The 18,773-nt window shown below is 40.1% G+C and overlaps 1 protein-coding gene across 5 annotated transcripts; it reads left to right on the top strand.

The window, feature by feature from the left end:
* The first annotated feature begins 3,681 nt into the window (after positions 1-3,681).
* Positions 3,682-17,981, top strand: PABPC1 (poly(A) binding protein cytoplasmic 1). Of its 5 annotated transcripts, none has more exons than XM_026703497.2 (15): positions 3,682-4,394; positions 8,669-8,862; positions 8,962-9,077; positions 9,574-9,704; positions 12,698-12,792; positions 13,025-13,162; positions 13,248-13,343; positions 13,574-13,846; positions 14,190-14,280; positions 14,712-14,819; positions 15,138-15,292; positions 15,668-15,752; positions 16,432-16,562; positions 16,741-16,834; positions 17,550-17,981. In XM_026703497.2, exons 1-14 carry the CDS (start codon positions 4,202-4,204, stop codon positions 16,831-16,833), a joined length of 1,899 nt encoding a protein of 632 aa, XP_026559282.1. In that variant the 5' UTR covers positions 3,682-4,201; the 3' UTR covers position 16,834; positions 17,550-17,981. The 5 variants fall into 5 exon arrangements, with proteins under 5 accessions (XP_026559282.1, XP_026559281.1, XP_026559280.1 ...); XM_026703496.2 differs by having other exon boundaries at positions 14,709-14,819; XM_026703495.2 differs by having other exon boundaries at positions 9,574-9,713.
* Positions 17,982-18,773: the final 792 nt, after the last annotated feature.

Genomic DNA, 18,773 nt, shown 5'->3' with positions numbered 1-18,773 from the left:
TTATAGACAGTTACCTGATCCTGCGTGGAAAGGACCTGCCGAATTGATCACCTGGGGTCGAGGCTACGCAGCAGTCCAGCTTCCTGACAGAACTCTTTGGGTTCCTGCAAGGTGTGTCTGCCCATATCACCGCCCACAACCAGCGGAGCCATCATCCGAAAAAGATGACAGCACTTCTCTTCTTCCTGCTTGGCTGTTCGCTTCGCTGGACTGATGGGGCATCCACCAGCATTAATGCCCACAAACCATACAACATCACATGGGTCATCAAGGACGTATATGGGCAGGTATTGAGTTCTGCACACAGCTATGCCAAAATTGACACTTATTTCCCACGCTTACAATTTGATTTCGCTGAAATGATCGTGGGAAAAACAGCATATAAAAAGACAGGATTTGATACTCCACAACCAAGCCCAAGCCTAGTGGAAAAACTCCACCTTTATGTTTGCCCAGGTCATGACACCTCTCCAGACCATCTATACACTTGCGGTGGCCTACCAGACTACTTTTGTAAATCCTGGGACTGTGTATCCACCGGTCACATCTGGTGGGACCCTCCTTACAAAAATGACTTAATCACCCTTTCCCGTTCAAAGGAGGATAGATCTTGTGAAGAACCAAAAAAGGTCCGCTGTAACATGGTCACTGTGGAATTCACTGCAAGGGGGAAAGCATCTACATTGTGGGACACTGGAGCAAAGTGGGGGGGGAAGAGTGTATGACACCATAGGGTATGATTCTGGCAACATTTTTTACATACAATGACACGTACACATACCCACCTCTGACCCTGTGGGACCGAATGCCAAGGACATTAAATCTTCCTTTCTACAACCTTTACCAACAACAACAAACCCCCTGCTGCCACTTCTCCGATCTTCCTATAATGTCCTGAATGCTTCTAACACTTTCATATCTAAACATTGTTGGTTATGCTTGTCTCCCACCCCACCATTTTATGAAGCAGTTGGATCCGCGCAGGCCATAAGAAATGACACCTCGGACTCTCAATGTAGATGGCATGATAGTACCACCATCACTATCACTTCCATAATAGGTCAAGGCTGCTGTTTGGGCCACATACCTGAGAATTACTCACAATTCTGTTTAAATGCCACCACGGGAAAGCACCTATGTGACATGTACATACCGGCTCACCGACTCGACCTTAATACAGGAGGATGGGCCCAGGTATTTACCACCTCCGGAGGCGACATCAGCAAACGCCTCCAGGGTCAATACTTCATTCCTGGAGATGCTTCAATGTGGGCATGCTCTACGGGACTGACAGCTTGTGTCAGTGGGGATACTTTAATCAAGCAAAAATCATTTTGTATTCAGGTACAATTGCTTCCCAAAATTGATGTATATAACTCTGAAGATTTTGTTTCTTTACTAGAACCTAGACCATATAACCTTAGAGCAAAAAGAGAAGTAGTAACTGCTTTAACACTAGCTGTACTGCTGGGATTAGGAGCTTCTGGAGCGGCCACAGGTATAGCTGGCCTTGTTACTTCTGATCAGCATTTTCGCCATTTAAGCGCCACCATAGATGCAGACTTACGCCGCATTGAACAATCTATAGTTGCTTTGCAAAACTCCCTCACTTCCCTATCTGAAGTTGTTTTACAGAATAGAAGAGGTTTAGATTTGTTGTTCCTCAAGCAGGGTGGGTTATGTGCAGCACTGAAAGAAGAATGTTGTTTTTATGCAGATAGTTCAGGAGTGGTTTTAGATTCTATGAAGGAATTGGATAAGAGATTGACAGAAAGGCAGAAAGAACGAGAGGCTCAACACACATGGTATCAGGGTCTGTTCAACTTCTCCCCATGGTTAACCACCTTAGTATCTGCCATTGCTGGTCCTCTTATTATCCTACTTGTGCTCTGTACTATTGGCCCTTGTGTTTTGGGCAAAGTTTTGGCCTTCTTAAAACGCAGATTAAGCCAGTTGGATTCCAACCTGTCACGGACTCAAAAACAGGTAAATACTCTCATGTCCCATACACAAGAAAAGCAACCTTTGTTATCATTCTCCTCGGATTCAGACAACGACGAAATCATCAAAAGTGTTGGTAAGACATGCATCCTAATGCATTTGCAAACCTCAGACTCAGAAGAGGAGGGGGCGAGCAAAAATTAGGTAGTGTTAATATCACTTTCCAAAAAAGTAAAAACAGAGGAGATGTTGTAAATATACTGTTACAGACTGGTACGGTAAATGTGGCAACCTTGTAAGAGTGATGGATGGACAATGGAATGTAGCCATGTGATAAGGTGCCGTGTGGAAAAAGGTACTAGCCAGAGAAACGGAGAAATGAGAGTAATATGGGAGAAACGAAAGTTATGGAGATAAAAGTACCTAGGGAGGAGCTGAGAAGTAGGAGCATAAGATATCAGCTATGGCATAGGTGTGCATTAGCATAATTATGTAGAAAGTTCTTGCCCTGCTATGACGTATGCATGTAGCCTATAAAAGGAGTACCCCACCATTATTAAAGGGTCTTTCATCCCAAGTAAACACTGTGTGCCGTGTGTTTATTTATCTACCATGAGAGGCCCAGGGCTCTGAGTCCAGACCCTGCCGTCGCCAGGAAGCAGGCGGAGGAAAGCCACATTTCACCTCCTGCCTTTTAATTTAATTTATTTTTTTTGCTCACTACTGTTCATTTTCTCACTTTATTCACTCACTCAAAAGGATTGGTGTGGATTGATGTGGATTTTATAGGAAATTATCAGTGAGAGCCAGTTTGGTGTAGAGGTTTAAGGTATGAGGGTTTAAGGCCCTAGGAAGGAATTAATGGCAAACCACTTCTGAAAAATCTTGCCAAGAAAAGTGCAGGGACTTGTCCAGGATGTTTCTGAGAATCTGACACAACTGAATAGAAGGAAAAAAAGCAGTAAATTAATTTGTTCATCAGGAAACTTACAGTATATAAAGGTGCTTTTTCAAGAGGCAACTTTCTGATTTTTCTTTGAAGATGTTTCGCTTCTCATCCAAAGATCTTTTTCAGCTCTGAAGAACTTCTCATCCAAAAAGCTTCTTCAGCTCTGAAGAACTGAAAAAGCTTCTTGGATGAGAAGCGAAACGTCTTCAAAGAAAAACCAGAGTCTAGTTGCCTCTTGAAAAATCACCTTTGGGACAACCATGACCTGCATGACTGAGAATCTCCATAGATAACTCAGTTCTAAGATTTTTGGTTTAAAAAAATCTTTCACATGTCTGTCTCCGCGTCCGTCGGTTTAACTATAATTCGCCTTAAATTCGCAGTCTTTCTTGTCCAAACTTTCCTTCTCCCGAAAAGGAAGACTATGACGGTTATGCCGTTACGCAAACGAGCGGAAAGCGCATGCGCTTCCCGGGCTACTTCTCGACAGCCCCTTCGGCAATACCCTCCTTCCTTGGTCATAGGTCTCTGAACTGAACACGCCTTTGCCTCTACCAACTGCTCATGCGCCCTCGGCTGCCCAAATTTGGGCACCTGCGTCTCCTCGTAAAGGGAGACGTGCTACCTCAGGGCGACGCGCCCCTCCCCTTTCGTCGTGCGCCCTTCCCACTCCTCCAGGCTCTTGAGGTGACGCATGCGCACACAGGCTTCTCAGTGCGTGGCGTGCTGTGCGGTGGAGGCGGTTGGGGGCGGGGCGGCTATATATAGTGCGTGGCCGGGGCGGTGGCCTCCCCCTTGTCCCCCGGCCGATGACGGTGCTGTGTGCACAGTGTGTGTGCTCCGGCCTTCCCCGGACACACCAGCTCTGCCGCACCATTTACTACTAGAAGAAAAAAAAAACCTTTAAAAATCCAAAAAAAATTTTAAAATCCGAAAAAAATATTTTAAAAAAATCCCTCGCCTTACGACCCGTCCCCACCTGCAACCGGCCGGTTTGGTATAAAATAACCCGGTGAAGCGAAGCGAAGCGAAGTCCCGGACCCGGCTTAGCCGAGAGGAGACCCGCCCAAACCACCTCCATCCACGCAGCAGCAGGAAGAAGACCCGCCAGCAGCGGTAGCGGTAGCAGCAGCAACAGGACCACCTGCTCCTCCACTCGCCAGCAGCCCCGAGCGCTCGAGCAAGCCGCCAACCGTCGCCAACCGCCGCCGCGGAGCCGTTGAGTTCAGAACCCGCCGGCCCGTCGCGGCCTCCTCGGCGCTCGCGAATCTACCCAGCCGCCTCTTTCCCCCTCCCCGTCCCCCCGCCAGCATGAACCCCAGCGCTCCCAGCTACCCGATGGCCTCGCTCTACGTGGGCGACCTGCACCCCGATGTCACCGAGGCCATGCTCTACGAGAAGTTCAGCCCCGCCGGGCCCATCCTCTCCATCCGCGTCTGCAGGGACATGATCACCCGGCGCTCGCTAGGCTACGCCTATGTCAACTTCCAGCAGCCCGCCGACGGTGAGGAAGCGGGGGAGGGTCGCGGGATGGCGGTGAAGGGGGAGAGGAAAAGGGGGTCTCGCCCCCACGCGGGCGTTCCCGGGATCCACGTTGCCGAGCGAGCACATGGAGAGGGAGGACGACACGTGGGAAACGAGACAGCCCAGTTTCGATCTCCGGCGTGGGAAGGCCAGGGAGGGCTGTTCCTTGGGGGGGGGGGGGTGTCTGGCCAACCGCCGCTTCCTTTCTTCCGTTGTCCCCACGCGAACCCCCGCTTAGCTTTCCCCGCGAGCGCGTCCATTTTTTTTTACAGTCAGCGCGGTCTCCCAGTCTCGGGCCTATCCTTCCCGCGCCTGCCTCGGCTGGAAACCCCCCGCGCTCGGGGGTAGCAGACAGTGGAGAAAAAGGGCGACGAGACGCGATGATTTCTTCCCCCCCGCTTGACTTGGGCTTCTTCCGTTAAGAGGGAATCGGCCACGCCGTTTGCGGGAAACGAGGCGGGGGTGGGGGGGGGCGCGGAGGAGAAGGGAGACTTGCCAACCCTCGTGGCAGGACACCGAAAGTGAAGGATGAGGCCTTGGCTGTTGAAAGGCCTGTTTTCGGCCCTTCACTTCCGCGAAGGGTTACGCAGACTTCGGGATCACGAGGCAGGGCCTTAAAATGTCCCCCGCAAGGGCGTGTCGGGAGCTCGCTTCCGCCGGCGAAAGCGCTGAGTCGGGACCGCTGATGAAAGGCAGCCTGGCGGAAATTCCAGTTTAATTGTAAGTTTTAAAGTCGTGGAGGAAGCGAGGCCCTGAACCTGCAGTTACTGAAACCAGTTATAGGCCGTGTTTAATTATCCTTTCCTCCTATGGAGTACTTTTTTTTTTGCCCCGTGGGGCTGGAGAGAAACGATGACTCCGATTCCCTATATTAAAAAGTATAAACACGTTCATATTTTAAACACTGTTTAGAAGCCTACTTTTACAAAAAAAAAAATTGGCCTGCGTCTAAAAGAACATTTTCTTGATTATTGCTTTTGAAGACTTTTGACACTTAATTTTTTGTTGAGGTGGTGGTTCAGTTTGCATAAAGCATGTAAAAACGTTTTGGCCTCATGACAGACATTAAGGAGTAAAATAGTATCGTTTTCCTCCGAGTTCCATAGCTTACTGTCTGAGTGACCAGAAATTGAGAATAACTCCTCTGACTTGTCATTGTCTAAGGGAAACCAGCATAACTAGACTTTATATTGATGGAAAGCATATGGGTGAGCTGTTATTAAGTGAAAGACACCAGGAGTTGGATTTTATTCCTAAATCCTCTCGCAAAGTGATTTTGTTTTCTACTTCAAGAATAGTTGACATACTGAAGCAATAAACATCTATTGGGCCAAAAATGAGTATGATTTTTTTAATTTCATATACACACCTTAATAAGCACTTATATTTTCCATGACCAGTGAAACGAACCAGTGAGGAATAAATGAGATGAACCAGTGAGGAATACATGGAATAAAATTGTTTATTTATTTTGGATTATTTAATACATTTTATTTCTTGTGAAGTCATACACAATGCATTAAGGAAAAAATAAATCACATTGCAGGTCAGTAAATCATAAGGCATGGAGAACTGGTTTCCAAATTACATTGTCTTGCATGAATTGGAAATGAGAGCCACTTTTTTAGTCCTGTAAGCCTGGATTGTCCAAGCATGGCAGTATATTGAAGGACAGATTGTGTATAAATTCAGTCAGCAAATTCAGTCTGTTTATTGAGGCTGTAGGGATTGCCCAGAAATAGGATTATTTTTAATGATCTGTTTCTCAGAAAGTATTAAAGAGTTTTTTCTAGATAACTTCAGTAGTTTGCTGAGATGTCATCTCAGCTGAGGATACATTTAATCCAGAAAATAATAGCTGTGTTCAGACATCACAGTAAGTTGGAATTCAGAATTCTTTAGAATTCTAGCCTGTTTATGAATAAGCAATATCTTAATATATACTACAAATGCTATTACTTAGTTCTTTTTAAATTATCTAAATAAACCTGAATGTTCAGAGTTTTGATTAAATCAATTAAACCCTTAGAATGCTCTGCTTTTTTCTAAAAGACTATACTTGAGTTTTGAAGTTAATTGGAACTAGTAACCCCACTGATGATGTCAGAGGGAATGAAATGAGAAGTTTGAAGCTACATGCACCAAATACATTGTTTATTCCCAATCAAAGCTGGGCTGAAATTTTAGCTTACTGTCACATCAAATTTAGTTAATGATTAATAACTAAATTACCATCTCAGGAAAGCTTTGCATTTTCAGTGGCTTTAAAAGTGAAGAATAAAGTTGTTAGATAATTCTGAATTTTTTTTTCTTTTATTATAGGACATTATCATCCAGAGTTAGAGAAGGAAAATATATATAAATACTATACAGACTATAGCATACGAAGTTACTAAAAAAAACTATTTAAAGCTTGCTTAAGTGCTTTAGTGAATTTTTTTGAAAATAACTTGTACTTTTTGAGTTAATAGAATATGCAAAACATCTCTGCAGCACTATATTCCTCATTAATATTGAGAGTTCAAACTTATAATTTGCTTCATCTTATTAGTACTAGGTTTTGAGTAAACATTATAAAGAAAAGCTTCTGTACCTTTTGTTAGACTAATTTAAATCGGCACACTGTGCATTTTCTCCTTTTTTAACTGTATTCTTTACTTTGCCTTCAGTGCAAATTTTGCACATATGGAAGAGGAGGGTTGAGCTACCTCTACTGAATTTGCAACTTCCAGTGTATGTGCTCTGCCTTGAAAGCAGCAGGTGGAGCTGTTGTTTCAGAGTTGCTTTCTTAAAAAAAAAAAAAAAAAACTGAGGTAGCATGTTTAACTAGTAGCACTCCATGTTCAGGTTAAGAGTAAAAAGCTCTTAAGCTCCTGTGCAGACCAGCAATTAGAATAAGGGACCCTTGCCTTACCTTGCTCTCCCGTTTTCCATTAGAGGGCCTATCAGAGCCTGGCCACATTTCCTAACAAGCTCTTTGCCAACTCTGTTGTTGCCGTTTGTGTTGCTGCACTCTGCATTGTTCCTGAAAGGGCAATAAATCTTAAGAACACTTTTTGTTCATGGTTGCCTGATTAAGCTTTTTAACTGCTGATATTGACTAACTGTATCTATAGCCAACTTGGCTTTACAAGATTTGTTAGGATAGAAATAGAAATGGGTATAAAAATATATCTTTAGCAAATTCTAACACATACTAAGCCTATGTAATAATAGTACATACAATGCATAGCAAATTCTAACACTGGTATGCAATAGTGTATAAATTGACACAGAATGCAAGAGCTGTAGCATTGTTCCTGTTGGTTGTTTCCCTGTTCCAGATAGACAATTTCTAGATGTTACTGTATAAGGAAACAATTCATAGACTGCTGGGGAATAGGGAAAAGCTTTTCCAGTTGTTTCTCTTGGTACATTGTTCTATGTTGAGCATAGATGAGTAGGAAGATGCAATCTTGCACAAAAAGACACTAGTTTGCCTGCAGATTCATTTTTGAACTTGAGGTAGTGCTTTGAGACTTTAGTCCCATTGACTCTCATTCTGCCCCCTTTTTGAATTGGCTAACATACAGTGGTATTGCAGAAATTTTGTAATTTCTGGTTCATTGGGCAAGGTTTATTGTTGCAGATGAAGTAGGAATTTGAAAATATATCTTTAGCAAAAATGAAACTTAAAAGTCTGTTTTACCAGTTTATTTACTAGAAAATAGCCCTTTTATGCTAGGGTAGTACAGAATTTATTTTACTTACTTTGGAAACACCGTACCATGATTCCAGTTTTTTATGTCCTAAGAAAATCTGCCATACTTCAAGAAATCTTTTAGTTATTTTGCTTGTGAGTAGAAATTTACTTTATTAGTATGGTAGCAAACCAATAACTGCAGAATGATCTTCCAGCTGTTAAAAGCTTGTGACGCAGATTGATTATATGCTTATTACAACTTGTAGTATAACAGTATAATATATTCATTTACCTTTTTTAAAATTTCAGCATTAGAAAGTGAATATTACTACCTGTTTTTTTTTAGTTTAAAATATAATTAATTTTGTGAGTACAAAATATGACATTGTCTTCCACTTTCAAATGTGTAGCCTGCATCTGCTAAACTGTCAACCTTTTTTTGCTGCTTCCATAATTTTCAGATGAATGAGTAGTCTAATCATTCTCTAGAGTTCAAGAAGCAAACAACAAAGTTGAAGTTATAAACAATGATGTTATTCTATTAGGATTAAAACAATCCTTTTGTTTTACAGCTGAACGAGCTTTAGATACCATGAATTTTGACGTCATTAAAGGCAAGCCTGTGCGTATCATGTGGTCTCAACGTGATCCATCTCTTCGAAAAAGTGGCGTTGGCAACATTTTCATTAAAAACTTGGATAAATCAATTGATAATAAAGCTTTGTATGATACATTTTCAGCTTTCGGAAACATCCTCTCTTGTAAGGTGAGTGGAAAGAAAGCAAAAAATGGGAAAATGCCTCAGATTTTGGAATTCATATGATTACATTCAGTTGATCTGACAAGCATTCCAATACTTTCACAGGTTGTATGTGATGAGAATGGATCCAAAGGCTATGGGTTCGTACATTTTGAAACACAAGAAGCTGCAGAAAGGGCTATTGAAAAAATGAACGGAATGCTGCTTAACGATCGCAAAGTGTGAGTATAAAAGTATTTTTCTTTGAGCTTTTAAAAGTTAAACCATGTTTTGAGAAATCTCCTTGTACAGAAATCTAAACCAGACACTCTTGTTCCAATGTTGGCTTTCATTATTAAAAATATATATTCAGGGGGGGAAAAAAACAAAGAGGAAAACTTATGTATTGCATAGGAACTGTGAGAGACGTAATATGTCACAATCAGGAGGAGTCATGCCACACTGCTATGTTTCCCTGGATGGGAAAGCACAGCGGGGTAGTATAATTGCTCCATCCTGAGCAGTCTGTTGTAAGACAGGAGACAAGCTTACTACCCTGTTATTTCCCTGAAGGTGTACTGCAGTGTGCTATGGCAGCTGCTCGCATGCAGGGAAATGACACAACGTATGGGTGAGCACCTCGGGGATTGATCATGAAGAGTATTCTTTTAGACATAGTCATATAGTGAGCATTTTCAAAATACCTAAGTAGCTTCTTGTCTTGCCTTTTAAAACTAGATTTGTTGGAAGGTTTAAATCACGCAAAGAACGGGAAGCAGAGCTTGGAGCTCGTGCTAAGGAGTTCACTAATGTTTACATCAAGAATTTTGGAGAAGACATGGATGATGAGAGACTGAAAGAACTCTTTGGCAAGTTTGGTAATGTCTTGATCTTTTCATGTATATAAAAATGAGAAGAGTTGGTATCTTACTATAATATTTCTATCCAACTGCAACTCCCTAATGTTAGCTTTTATTTATTAGATTTGCATGCTGCCCATCTCATCTAGAGGCAACTCTGGACGGTTTGCAAACATTAAAACAATAAACGACAATGATAATTTATAATTGAAAGATGGGGAAAAGGAACAGAAAGTACACAGGGAGAGGTGGGTTCTTTCTTAATCCAATAGCCACCTCTAGAGGGTGTACTCGCTTTGGAGCCCAACGCCAACTGACTGATCCAGGTCTTCAGTCCCCTACAGAAGGTTGGGGAGGATGCAGATCTCATCTTGGTGGATACGATGTTCCAAAGGGCAGGAGCCATGGCAGAAAAGGCTCTTCTGGACCCACCCAGCCAAAATTGCTTGACCGACAGCTCCCCAGTATGCCCTTTCTCCCAGCATGGGTGGAGAGTGGGTCAATCTCATTGGGCTGAGACGGTTCCTTAGCATGGGCCCAGGTTAAGGAAGGGCTTTAAAGGTGATAACCAACATCTTAAATTGTATGTGGAAGAAAACCAGCAGCCAACGCAACTCATAAAAAAACAGTGGTGTAACATGGGCTAACCTAAGGGCCCCAAGAACTGCCTGCACCACTTGTAGCTTCCAAATATACATCAAGGGTAGCCTCATATAGAATGCATTCCAATAGTCTAGCTTTTAACTGGAGATAGCAACACCTGAACTAGTAACATTCTACATAGGAATTAAAGAATGTGATTTTGTGGTCATTGTTTTTATTTTTAAAATTTATATGCTGTATTGCCTTTCCACAAAAGACCATTGATGAAAGGCTGATAACGGTAAAAAGAATAAAGTACCGTAATTACTTCAACGTACCCCATATATGTATGTATGTATGGCATTCAGCTTTGTTTGGGTATTTTCCCACGTCATTGTAGTTGTGCTTTTAAAGTTGTAGCAACGTTTCAGCAGAATCTCATCTGGCATCATCAGGCTTCGTCTGTCCAGACGAACACAATACAGAAGCCTGATGATGGCAGATGAGATTCTGCCAAAACATTGCTACAACTTTAAAAGCAAAAACTACAATGACGTGGGAAAATACCCAAACAAAGCTGAATAACATACATGTAAGTACCCGCGAAAACTTAAGAAATATATATATATATGTATGTGTGTGTGTGTATGTATGTATGTATGTATGTGTATATGTTTGTATGTGTATATATAGATATAGATATATATAGATATATCGATCGATCTTTGGTTATTTGGGTTTTCTCCCATGTAAAATTGGAAGTATTTACTCTGAGAAGCACAAAGCCGAAGACACAAGCCTGAAGATGACGAATGAGATTTCGTCGAAATGTTGCCAAGATACTTCCAATTTTATGCGGGAGAAAACCCGAATAACCAAAGATCCACATACAAATACCCACGAAAACCTCTAAACCCTATATATGTTTTCTTAAGTTTTTGCGGGTACTTACATGTATGGTATTCAGCTTTGTTTGGGTATTTTCCCAGGCCATTATAGTTGTGCTTTTAAAGTTGTTTCTGCTGAAATGTTGCCTCAACTTTGAAAGCACAACTATAATGACGTGGGAAAATACCCGAACAAAGCTGAATACCATACGCGCGTGTGTGTGTGTGTGTGTATACATACATACACACACACACACATGCAGGTCCTGGTCTGTTTGGGTCTTTTCCCGTTTAAGATTGAGAGTATCTTGGCAATGTTTCGACAAGGTCCCACTCGCCATCTTCAGGCCGGTGCTTTCGGCTTCGTGCTTGTGCAAGCAAGGTGTGATCGGAGCTGCCGTCTCCCTATACATACTGATGGGGAGGTTGGGTGTGTTGTCTGTTCTTGATTGGTTGATGGAGTTGATGTTTGCAGATTGGCTGGCTTTTTTGTAAGAACATGTGTGATTGAAGTATTGGCTCAGCCACACATGTTCTTACAAAAAAAACAGCCAATCTGCAAACATCAACTCCATCAACCAATCAAGAACTGACAACACACCCAACCTCTCCATCAGTATATAGGGAGACAGCAGCTCCAATCACACCTTGCTTGCACAAGCATGAAGCCGAAAGCACCGGCCTGAAGATGGGGAGTTGGACCTCGTCGAAACATCACCCAGATTACTCTCAATCTTACATGGGAAAAGATCTGAACACACCAAGACCTGCATACCTGTACCCACGAATGAATACACACACACACACACACAGACACACACAGACACACACATATACATGGAAAATGTATCATTCATGGATAAGCTAACTCATATTTTACAAACTCAAGGATCTTATGGATGGGCTTATGCACGAGTACACACAGTACGTTTAACTAGTTATGTCACATAATTCTCAGATTATCCCATGAGTATATAAATAAACTATGTCAACGTATCATTAGTATTTGCTGGCATAAACAGAAATATAGCTATAAAGGTGGGTTCAGAGTGATTGCAGGGTACAAATATGTTAAAGTTTTACCTAATGAACACTTACCTTCAGAGGAACACAGAATAGTTTACCCAGAGATTTACACCCTGTTTCTGACTTAACTCCTTTAAACATAAATGCCTGATGTGCTACATTAAATAGCCACATTAAGTAGTGCTTTTAACATTGAACACAATATGTAAGCAACACAGGCTTCCCCAACTAAACCATTGATGTCCTGGCTGGGGACATTTGTATTTTAATTGAACCTATTTGAAGGGCAGTAGATAGGGGAAGGGCTTTCCAGAATAAAAAATATGTTCAGTCCATAATACTTGTTGTATTTTTTTATGGTTACTGTAATGTCTGAGAAATCTAAGAAAGACAAAACGGGTTATTGTTGGTTTTTCATCTGGGGGAATCTTTGTAAACTATGGCTTAGATTTTCTCTAAACGTGGGTGAATGGCAAATATATGTAACAAATTTTGTATGCTTTATAGGACCTGCCTTGAGTGTGAAAGTTATGACTGATGAAAGTGGAAAATCCAAAGGTTTTGGCTTTGTCAGTTTTGAAAGACATGAGGATGCCCAAAAAGTAAGCCTGCATATGGTTTTGTGTAAAGTGTGGAATATTATTGTAGTGACCAATTTAACTATGGGATCTTTCTTGTTGTTTTTTTTTTTATATACTTCACACTGTGTCATGTCTGTGCTTTTATACAGTATTGATTTCATATCAAATCTTTTATAAGAATTCTTTATGCTTTGAGTTTAATAGATTTTATATTGAGTTACGGCAGTTTAAAATATATTTTTTATTTATAAAGGCTGTAGATGAGATGAATGGAAAGGAACTCAATGGGAAGCAAATATATGTTGGACGAGCTCAGAAAAAGGTTGAAAGACAAACAGAGCTTAAACGTAAATTTGAACAAATGAAGCAGGATAGGATTACAAGATACCAGGTAAAATTTCACTTTGGTAGTTAACGTTTTTGCTGAATTTTTATATTCTTTACAGTTTATGACATTCTTTTTCTTCTTCCCCAAGGGTGTAAATCTATATGTGAAAAATTTAGATGATGGAATTGATGATGAACGTTTGCGCAAAGAATTTTCACCATTTGGCACAATCACTAGTGCAAAGGTAAGCAACTCAGTTGCAGATAAAATGTTGATTGGAAAATTGCTTACCTGATCATATTTATGAGTCCAGTCATTAGGCTACATGGAAGGACAGCTTAATTCAAGTGTAGCATATTAACACGGTTTAGTCAGTCATCAGTAGAAGTGCAAATGGTTATAGTCTATACAGAAGTACAATGTGATTCAGTGCTCAGATACAACGCTTTTAAGCTTATGTGTTTCTTTTGATAGGTCATGATGGAAGGAGGTCGCAGTAAAGGATTTGGGTTTGTCTGCTTTTCTTCACCAGAAGAAGCAACCAAAGCAGTAACAGAAATGAATGGTAGAATTGTGGCCACCAAACCACTCTATGTGGCTTTAGCTCAACGTAAAGAGGAACGCCAAGCTCACCTCACCAACCAATATATGCAGAGAATGGCAAGTGTGAGAGCAGTGCCCAATCCTGTCATCAATCCTTACCAACCAGCACCTCCTTCAGGTTATTTCATGGCAGCTATCCCGCAGGTATGGTTTGAACCTCTGACTATTAAGCTTAAATTCATTAAATTATATGGATGGATGGATGGATGGATGGATAGATAGATAGATAGATAGATAGATAGATAGATAGATAGATAGATAGATAGATAGATGATAGATAGTCAGTCGTAGCTTTGTGCAAGATACATGGTGGCTATGAAAATAATTGCCTCTACTGCTTTTAGAAAGCTTTCAGAATTTTTATATGGAATAGTTAAGCTTAAATGAAATAATGCTTAATTTCATAATGTTGCAGCTTTGTGAATACTGATTTGAGCTCCTGAAGGAAAGGCGGAATATGAATCAACTATTTTTTTTCCTTCAACAGACACAAAACCGTGCAGCCTACTATCCTACTAGCCAGATTACTCAACTTAGACCAAGTCCTCGCTGGGCTGCTCAGGGTGCCAGACCTCATCGTAAGTGACTCCGTTTTCTTACAGAATTTATTTATTTGTATTTGTCAAATTTAGATACTTCCCATCTCACAGAGTGACCCTGGTGATGTACAATTAAAAAACAAAACCCCAACCCTAAAGACTGAATAAAAACGTAATCAGTAAAAGAGCCAGATAAAAACAACAGAATAAGCTACAAGGTTGGGAGAAGGCTGTCAAGATGCCAACCGCCCCAAGGGTTGCATACTTCTCAGTGAGTTCTATGCAAGTTGGCAGGGCCAGGTCTTCGAGTTCTTTGGAAAGTCCAGGAGAAGGAAGGGGCACTCAACTATGGAGGGAGAGTATTCCAGAGAGTGGGAGCCATGACAAAGAAAGCCTGGGCTCTGCCAGGTGAAATGTGGGCTTACTTTTATTAATTTCTAAAGTACATGCTTCAATTATCTTAAAAGCAGCTTTCCAGAATATGCCAGGTGCCATCCGCCCTACAGCTCCCAGACCACCATTTAGTACCATGAGGCCAGCTTCACAAGTTACACGAGTCATGTCAACACAGCGTGTTGGTGAGTTCTGAAGGGTTTTTTACTTCAATTTTTAAACAACAGAAGGCAAGTTGGAAGCATTGGCAGTAAGGATAGAAAAATATGAAGAATGATAGTGAGTGGTGTACCTAGTTTTCTTTCATTCTCCTTTTTGTTATTTATGTTAATCGTAGTGTTATACCAAAAGAGAATTGCAGGATGGATATGTATATACTTTAATTTCATCAAGTTTGAACATCACATATTTTTAAAAACCCTTAAGCAAAAATTGGGCAAGCAGATCCACCGTTGGACAGTTGAAAAGTGTTCTCTCTTACCTTGAAATCATTTTCTTTTCAGCAAACACATCAACACAGACCATGGGTCCACGTCCAGCAGCAGCAGCCGCTGCAACTACTCCAGCTGTACGCACTGTCCCACAGTATAAGTATGCTGCAGGGGTTCGCAATCCTCAACAGCATCTTAACACACAGCCTCAGGTTGCTATGCAGCAGGTAAGACTGAAAACTATGGGACAGCCTTAAAAGTTGGGGTAACAGCTGGAACTTAGACATAGTTAGAAATATCTAAACACATTAAAATTGTGAAAGCAGGCATTGGATGGATTCCTAGTCAAGATTTCTTTATTACTCAAGAAAAGGATGAACTTGCTGGCCATAGGTTAAAGTAAAATTATTTTGTCACTAAGCACATCTCCAAATAGTGAAACAGTTCTCTAGTGAACTGTTTGCCATTCAGATGCAGCCTTCTGGTCGTTTCTGGTATTCCGTTCTAGTGATTGAATGAGAATAATGCAGGTTTAATCAGTATATTATTTGATGAAAAAAATCATCAAATTAGTTAATTTATTCAATGTTTTGTAATTCTAGCCTGCTGTCCACGTACAAGGTCAGGAACCATTGACTGCTTCCATGTTGGCTTCTGCCCCTCCACAAGAACAAAAGCAGATGTTGGGTAAGTTGCTACTTAATATCATGTGAATATGGGGAGAATGGGAAAGCAGGTTTTGGAAGGAATATATTTGAGTGCAGAAGGAAGATAAGAGCTGGTGGCACCACCTATTTATCAGTGCTCCTGTCCACTTGCATAAAGCAATGCAAGCAGTTCAGTTTTTCTTGCTGCATTATCTAAAGGCGAGGAGTGAAATTACATTACTGTAAGCAGAAGACGTCTATGCAGGCATGCACTTTGGATTCAGTCCTCAGATATCTAAGAAGAGGGGTCACACATCCCTTCTGACATTCTTTTTTAAACTTTGTTGACATTATTTAAATTTCCACTATTACAAATCAGGTTAACTCACCTGAAAATTACATAGAGGAAAGAGAATGTTCAAATGTTAGATGGAAGAAACTAGTTACAGAATTCCAGGATCAGGGAGGATATCAAGAGAAGCAATTTCTTAATAATCCAAATCATTTTATTGATAACGACATTAACTCTTCATAATTTCAATCTTTTAAGATCCTACTGCTATTGGCACCTTCGAGTTTATTCTCTTAACTAACTAGTTCTGCCAAAAGCAAAACTTAATTTGTGTCGTATAGAATAGCAAAATGAAATAGGTCCATTTAGGAATAGATGCATAGATCATGTAGTCTTGTAAAGTCATGAATTATGAATTGTTTTCTAGGAGAACGTCTGTTCCCCCTTATCCAAGCCATGCACCCTACTTTGGCGGGTAAAATAACTGGTATGTTGCTAGAAATTGACAACTCTGAACTTCTTCACATGCTTGAGTCTCCTGAATCTCTTCGTTCGAAGGTAGGCAGATTCTTTGGTTAGTTTTGGTTTCCTTCCTTCCTTCCTTCCTTCCTTCCTTCCTTCCTTCCTTCCTTCCTTCCTTCCTTCCTTCCTTCCTTCCTTCCTTCCTTCTTTTTTGGAATCCAGCCTGTTTTCCTTTTTAACAGAAATAGTAGTAATCCAGTTTTCTCCTAACTAGGTTGATGAAGCTGTAGCCGTACTGCAAGCCCATCAAGCTAAAGAAGCTGCTCAGAAAGCAGTTAACAATCCAGCAGGAGTTCCAAGTGTCTAATGTAAGTATTCACGAGAATAGGCTTCATATGTGAAATAAATTGGGGTTGCATTTCATTTCAGGCAGTTGGCTTTGCTGCATCATAATAGTCTGTTAAATTTTTATCCAGGACACTGGAAGTCCAGTTAGGAGTTTTATTCATGCTGAATTTCTTTTGCAACAATTACTACTGTATCCATATCCTGGGATCTAGATACTGTAGCTATAGATAAGGATTTCCATGTAGAACAATGGGAACTTCCCTGCTTGGCAAATAGCAGATTATTATTGGAATTCAGCTATCTCTGGGATTTGTATCCAACAGGCATTGGTTTTTGGCTCAAAACAAGATTATCAGTGATAAGTTGCAAGCCTTAATTTTGTCAGAATTGAGAAGTATACATTGCCACATATGAAATCTGTAGGCTGGCAGGATTAATTTAGAAAACAGCATTCAGGAAGTCAATAGCATGTATCTAACGTCCAGTCATCATTAATGGAAATATTTAACTGCTTGTATAATTTTTGTTCATGAAATGATATAGTAGCAGCCAGTGAGCTTTGCAGTTCTCCTATCACATGTTTGCTTTAGTGGCCATTTCACTTCCAGTTTAAAGCACAGATTTATTAAGAAGTGGGTATAGAATGCTTTTGAGACTTAGAAATAATGTGCTAATAGTGAAAATGGGCCTCAAAATAATGTGTTTCTTTATTCTTATTTTTTTTTTTAATTATAGAAGACCCAGGACTACGTATTATTATATCGCTTCACCGAAGAAAAAAATCTAAACATGGAAAAACTACTAAATATTGAGAAAAACATTGCAAAATATAAAATAAATAAAAAAAGGAAAGGAAACTTTGAAGCTTATGTACACAACAAATGCCAGGACTAGCAAAACTGTTAGTCCTAGATTACCTATTGATTTAAAATCCAAAAAAAAATAGCAAAAGTTAAAAAACTAATTAATGTTTTATAAACCCGGGGAAAAGAATTTTCAGCACAGTACAAAAAATTTAAAGCATTCCTTTCTTTAATTTTGTAATTTACTGTGGAAAAGCTCAGAATATCACTACTGTTGTAGTTAGCAGTAAGAATTGATAGCTGAGCAAAGAACCATAATTTGGATTATAAAATTCTTGCTTTAATAAAAATTCCTTAAACATTGGCATTTTGAATTTTCTTTTTCTCCTTCTTCTAATGACCTTGTCAAACAATAGCATGAATTTATAAAGTTCTGTACTACAAGTTCAGATACGTTTGTATAATACTATTAACAGATTGATTGAAAATTTTGAAAAATTGAACATAAATAGCTAGTTTTATTCTTAATAATTCTGAAAGTAAAAAGTTATTTGGTTTATTTAGGTTATTAACTGAAACTTGGATACTCATTGTTAGTTTTACTTCGATTAATTTCAGTAATATGATTCTTAGGGATACACTAAAATAATATAAATAGGTTTATCCCTCATTGCTATTTTAAAAAGATATTACATTTGGGAATCAGAATAGTCATGTTCATAATGACAGCAGACCTAATAGAACAGATAGATGAATTAGAGCAGATATTGACAATGACACTGCCTGAATTAAATGAGGTAACATACAAATATTTGTAAGAGTAAGTGAGTAAATTGAACCGGATGCACTGGTTCTTTTTCCAAATCAATATTTTCCTATTGTTGCGTGGCTTACTCAAGCTAGGATTAAATTACTATTGTACAGAAGCAAAGTGGAACACAGGACACCAAAAATAGTTGTTTGGTACTCATTTGTGAACATCAAGCTATGCTATCCTGTCTTTTAGTTGGGAGAAATGGTATTTATTTGATAATCTGTTCTGCAGAATGACATCAAGAAATGGATATACACTTTTAGGCTAAGCATTAGACTTGTAGGTAACATCTCTAAGTTTTTCTATTTATGGTATATATGTGCATGCCACTAGGTGGTGGGG

Source organism: Pseudonaja textilis, chromosome 3, assembly GCF_049901715.1.
Source record: "Pseudonaja textilis isolate UNSWEBS1 chromosome 3, rPseTex1.2, whole genome shotgun sequence".
NCBI classification, from domain to species: Eukaryota; Metazoa; Chordata; class Lepidosauria; order Squamata; family Elapidae; genus Pseudonaja; species Pseudonaja textilis.
This window is presented reverse-complemented; position numbering and strand designations above follow the sequence as displayed.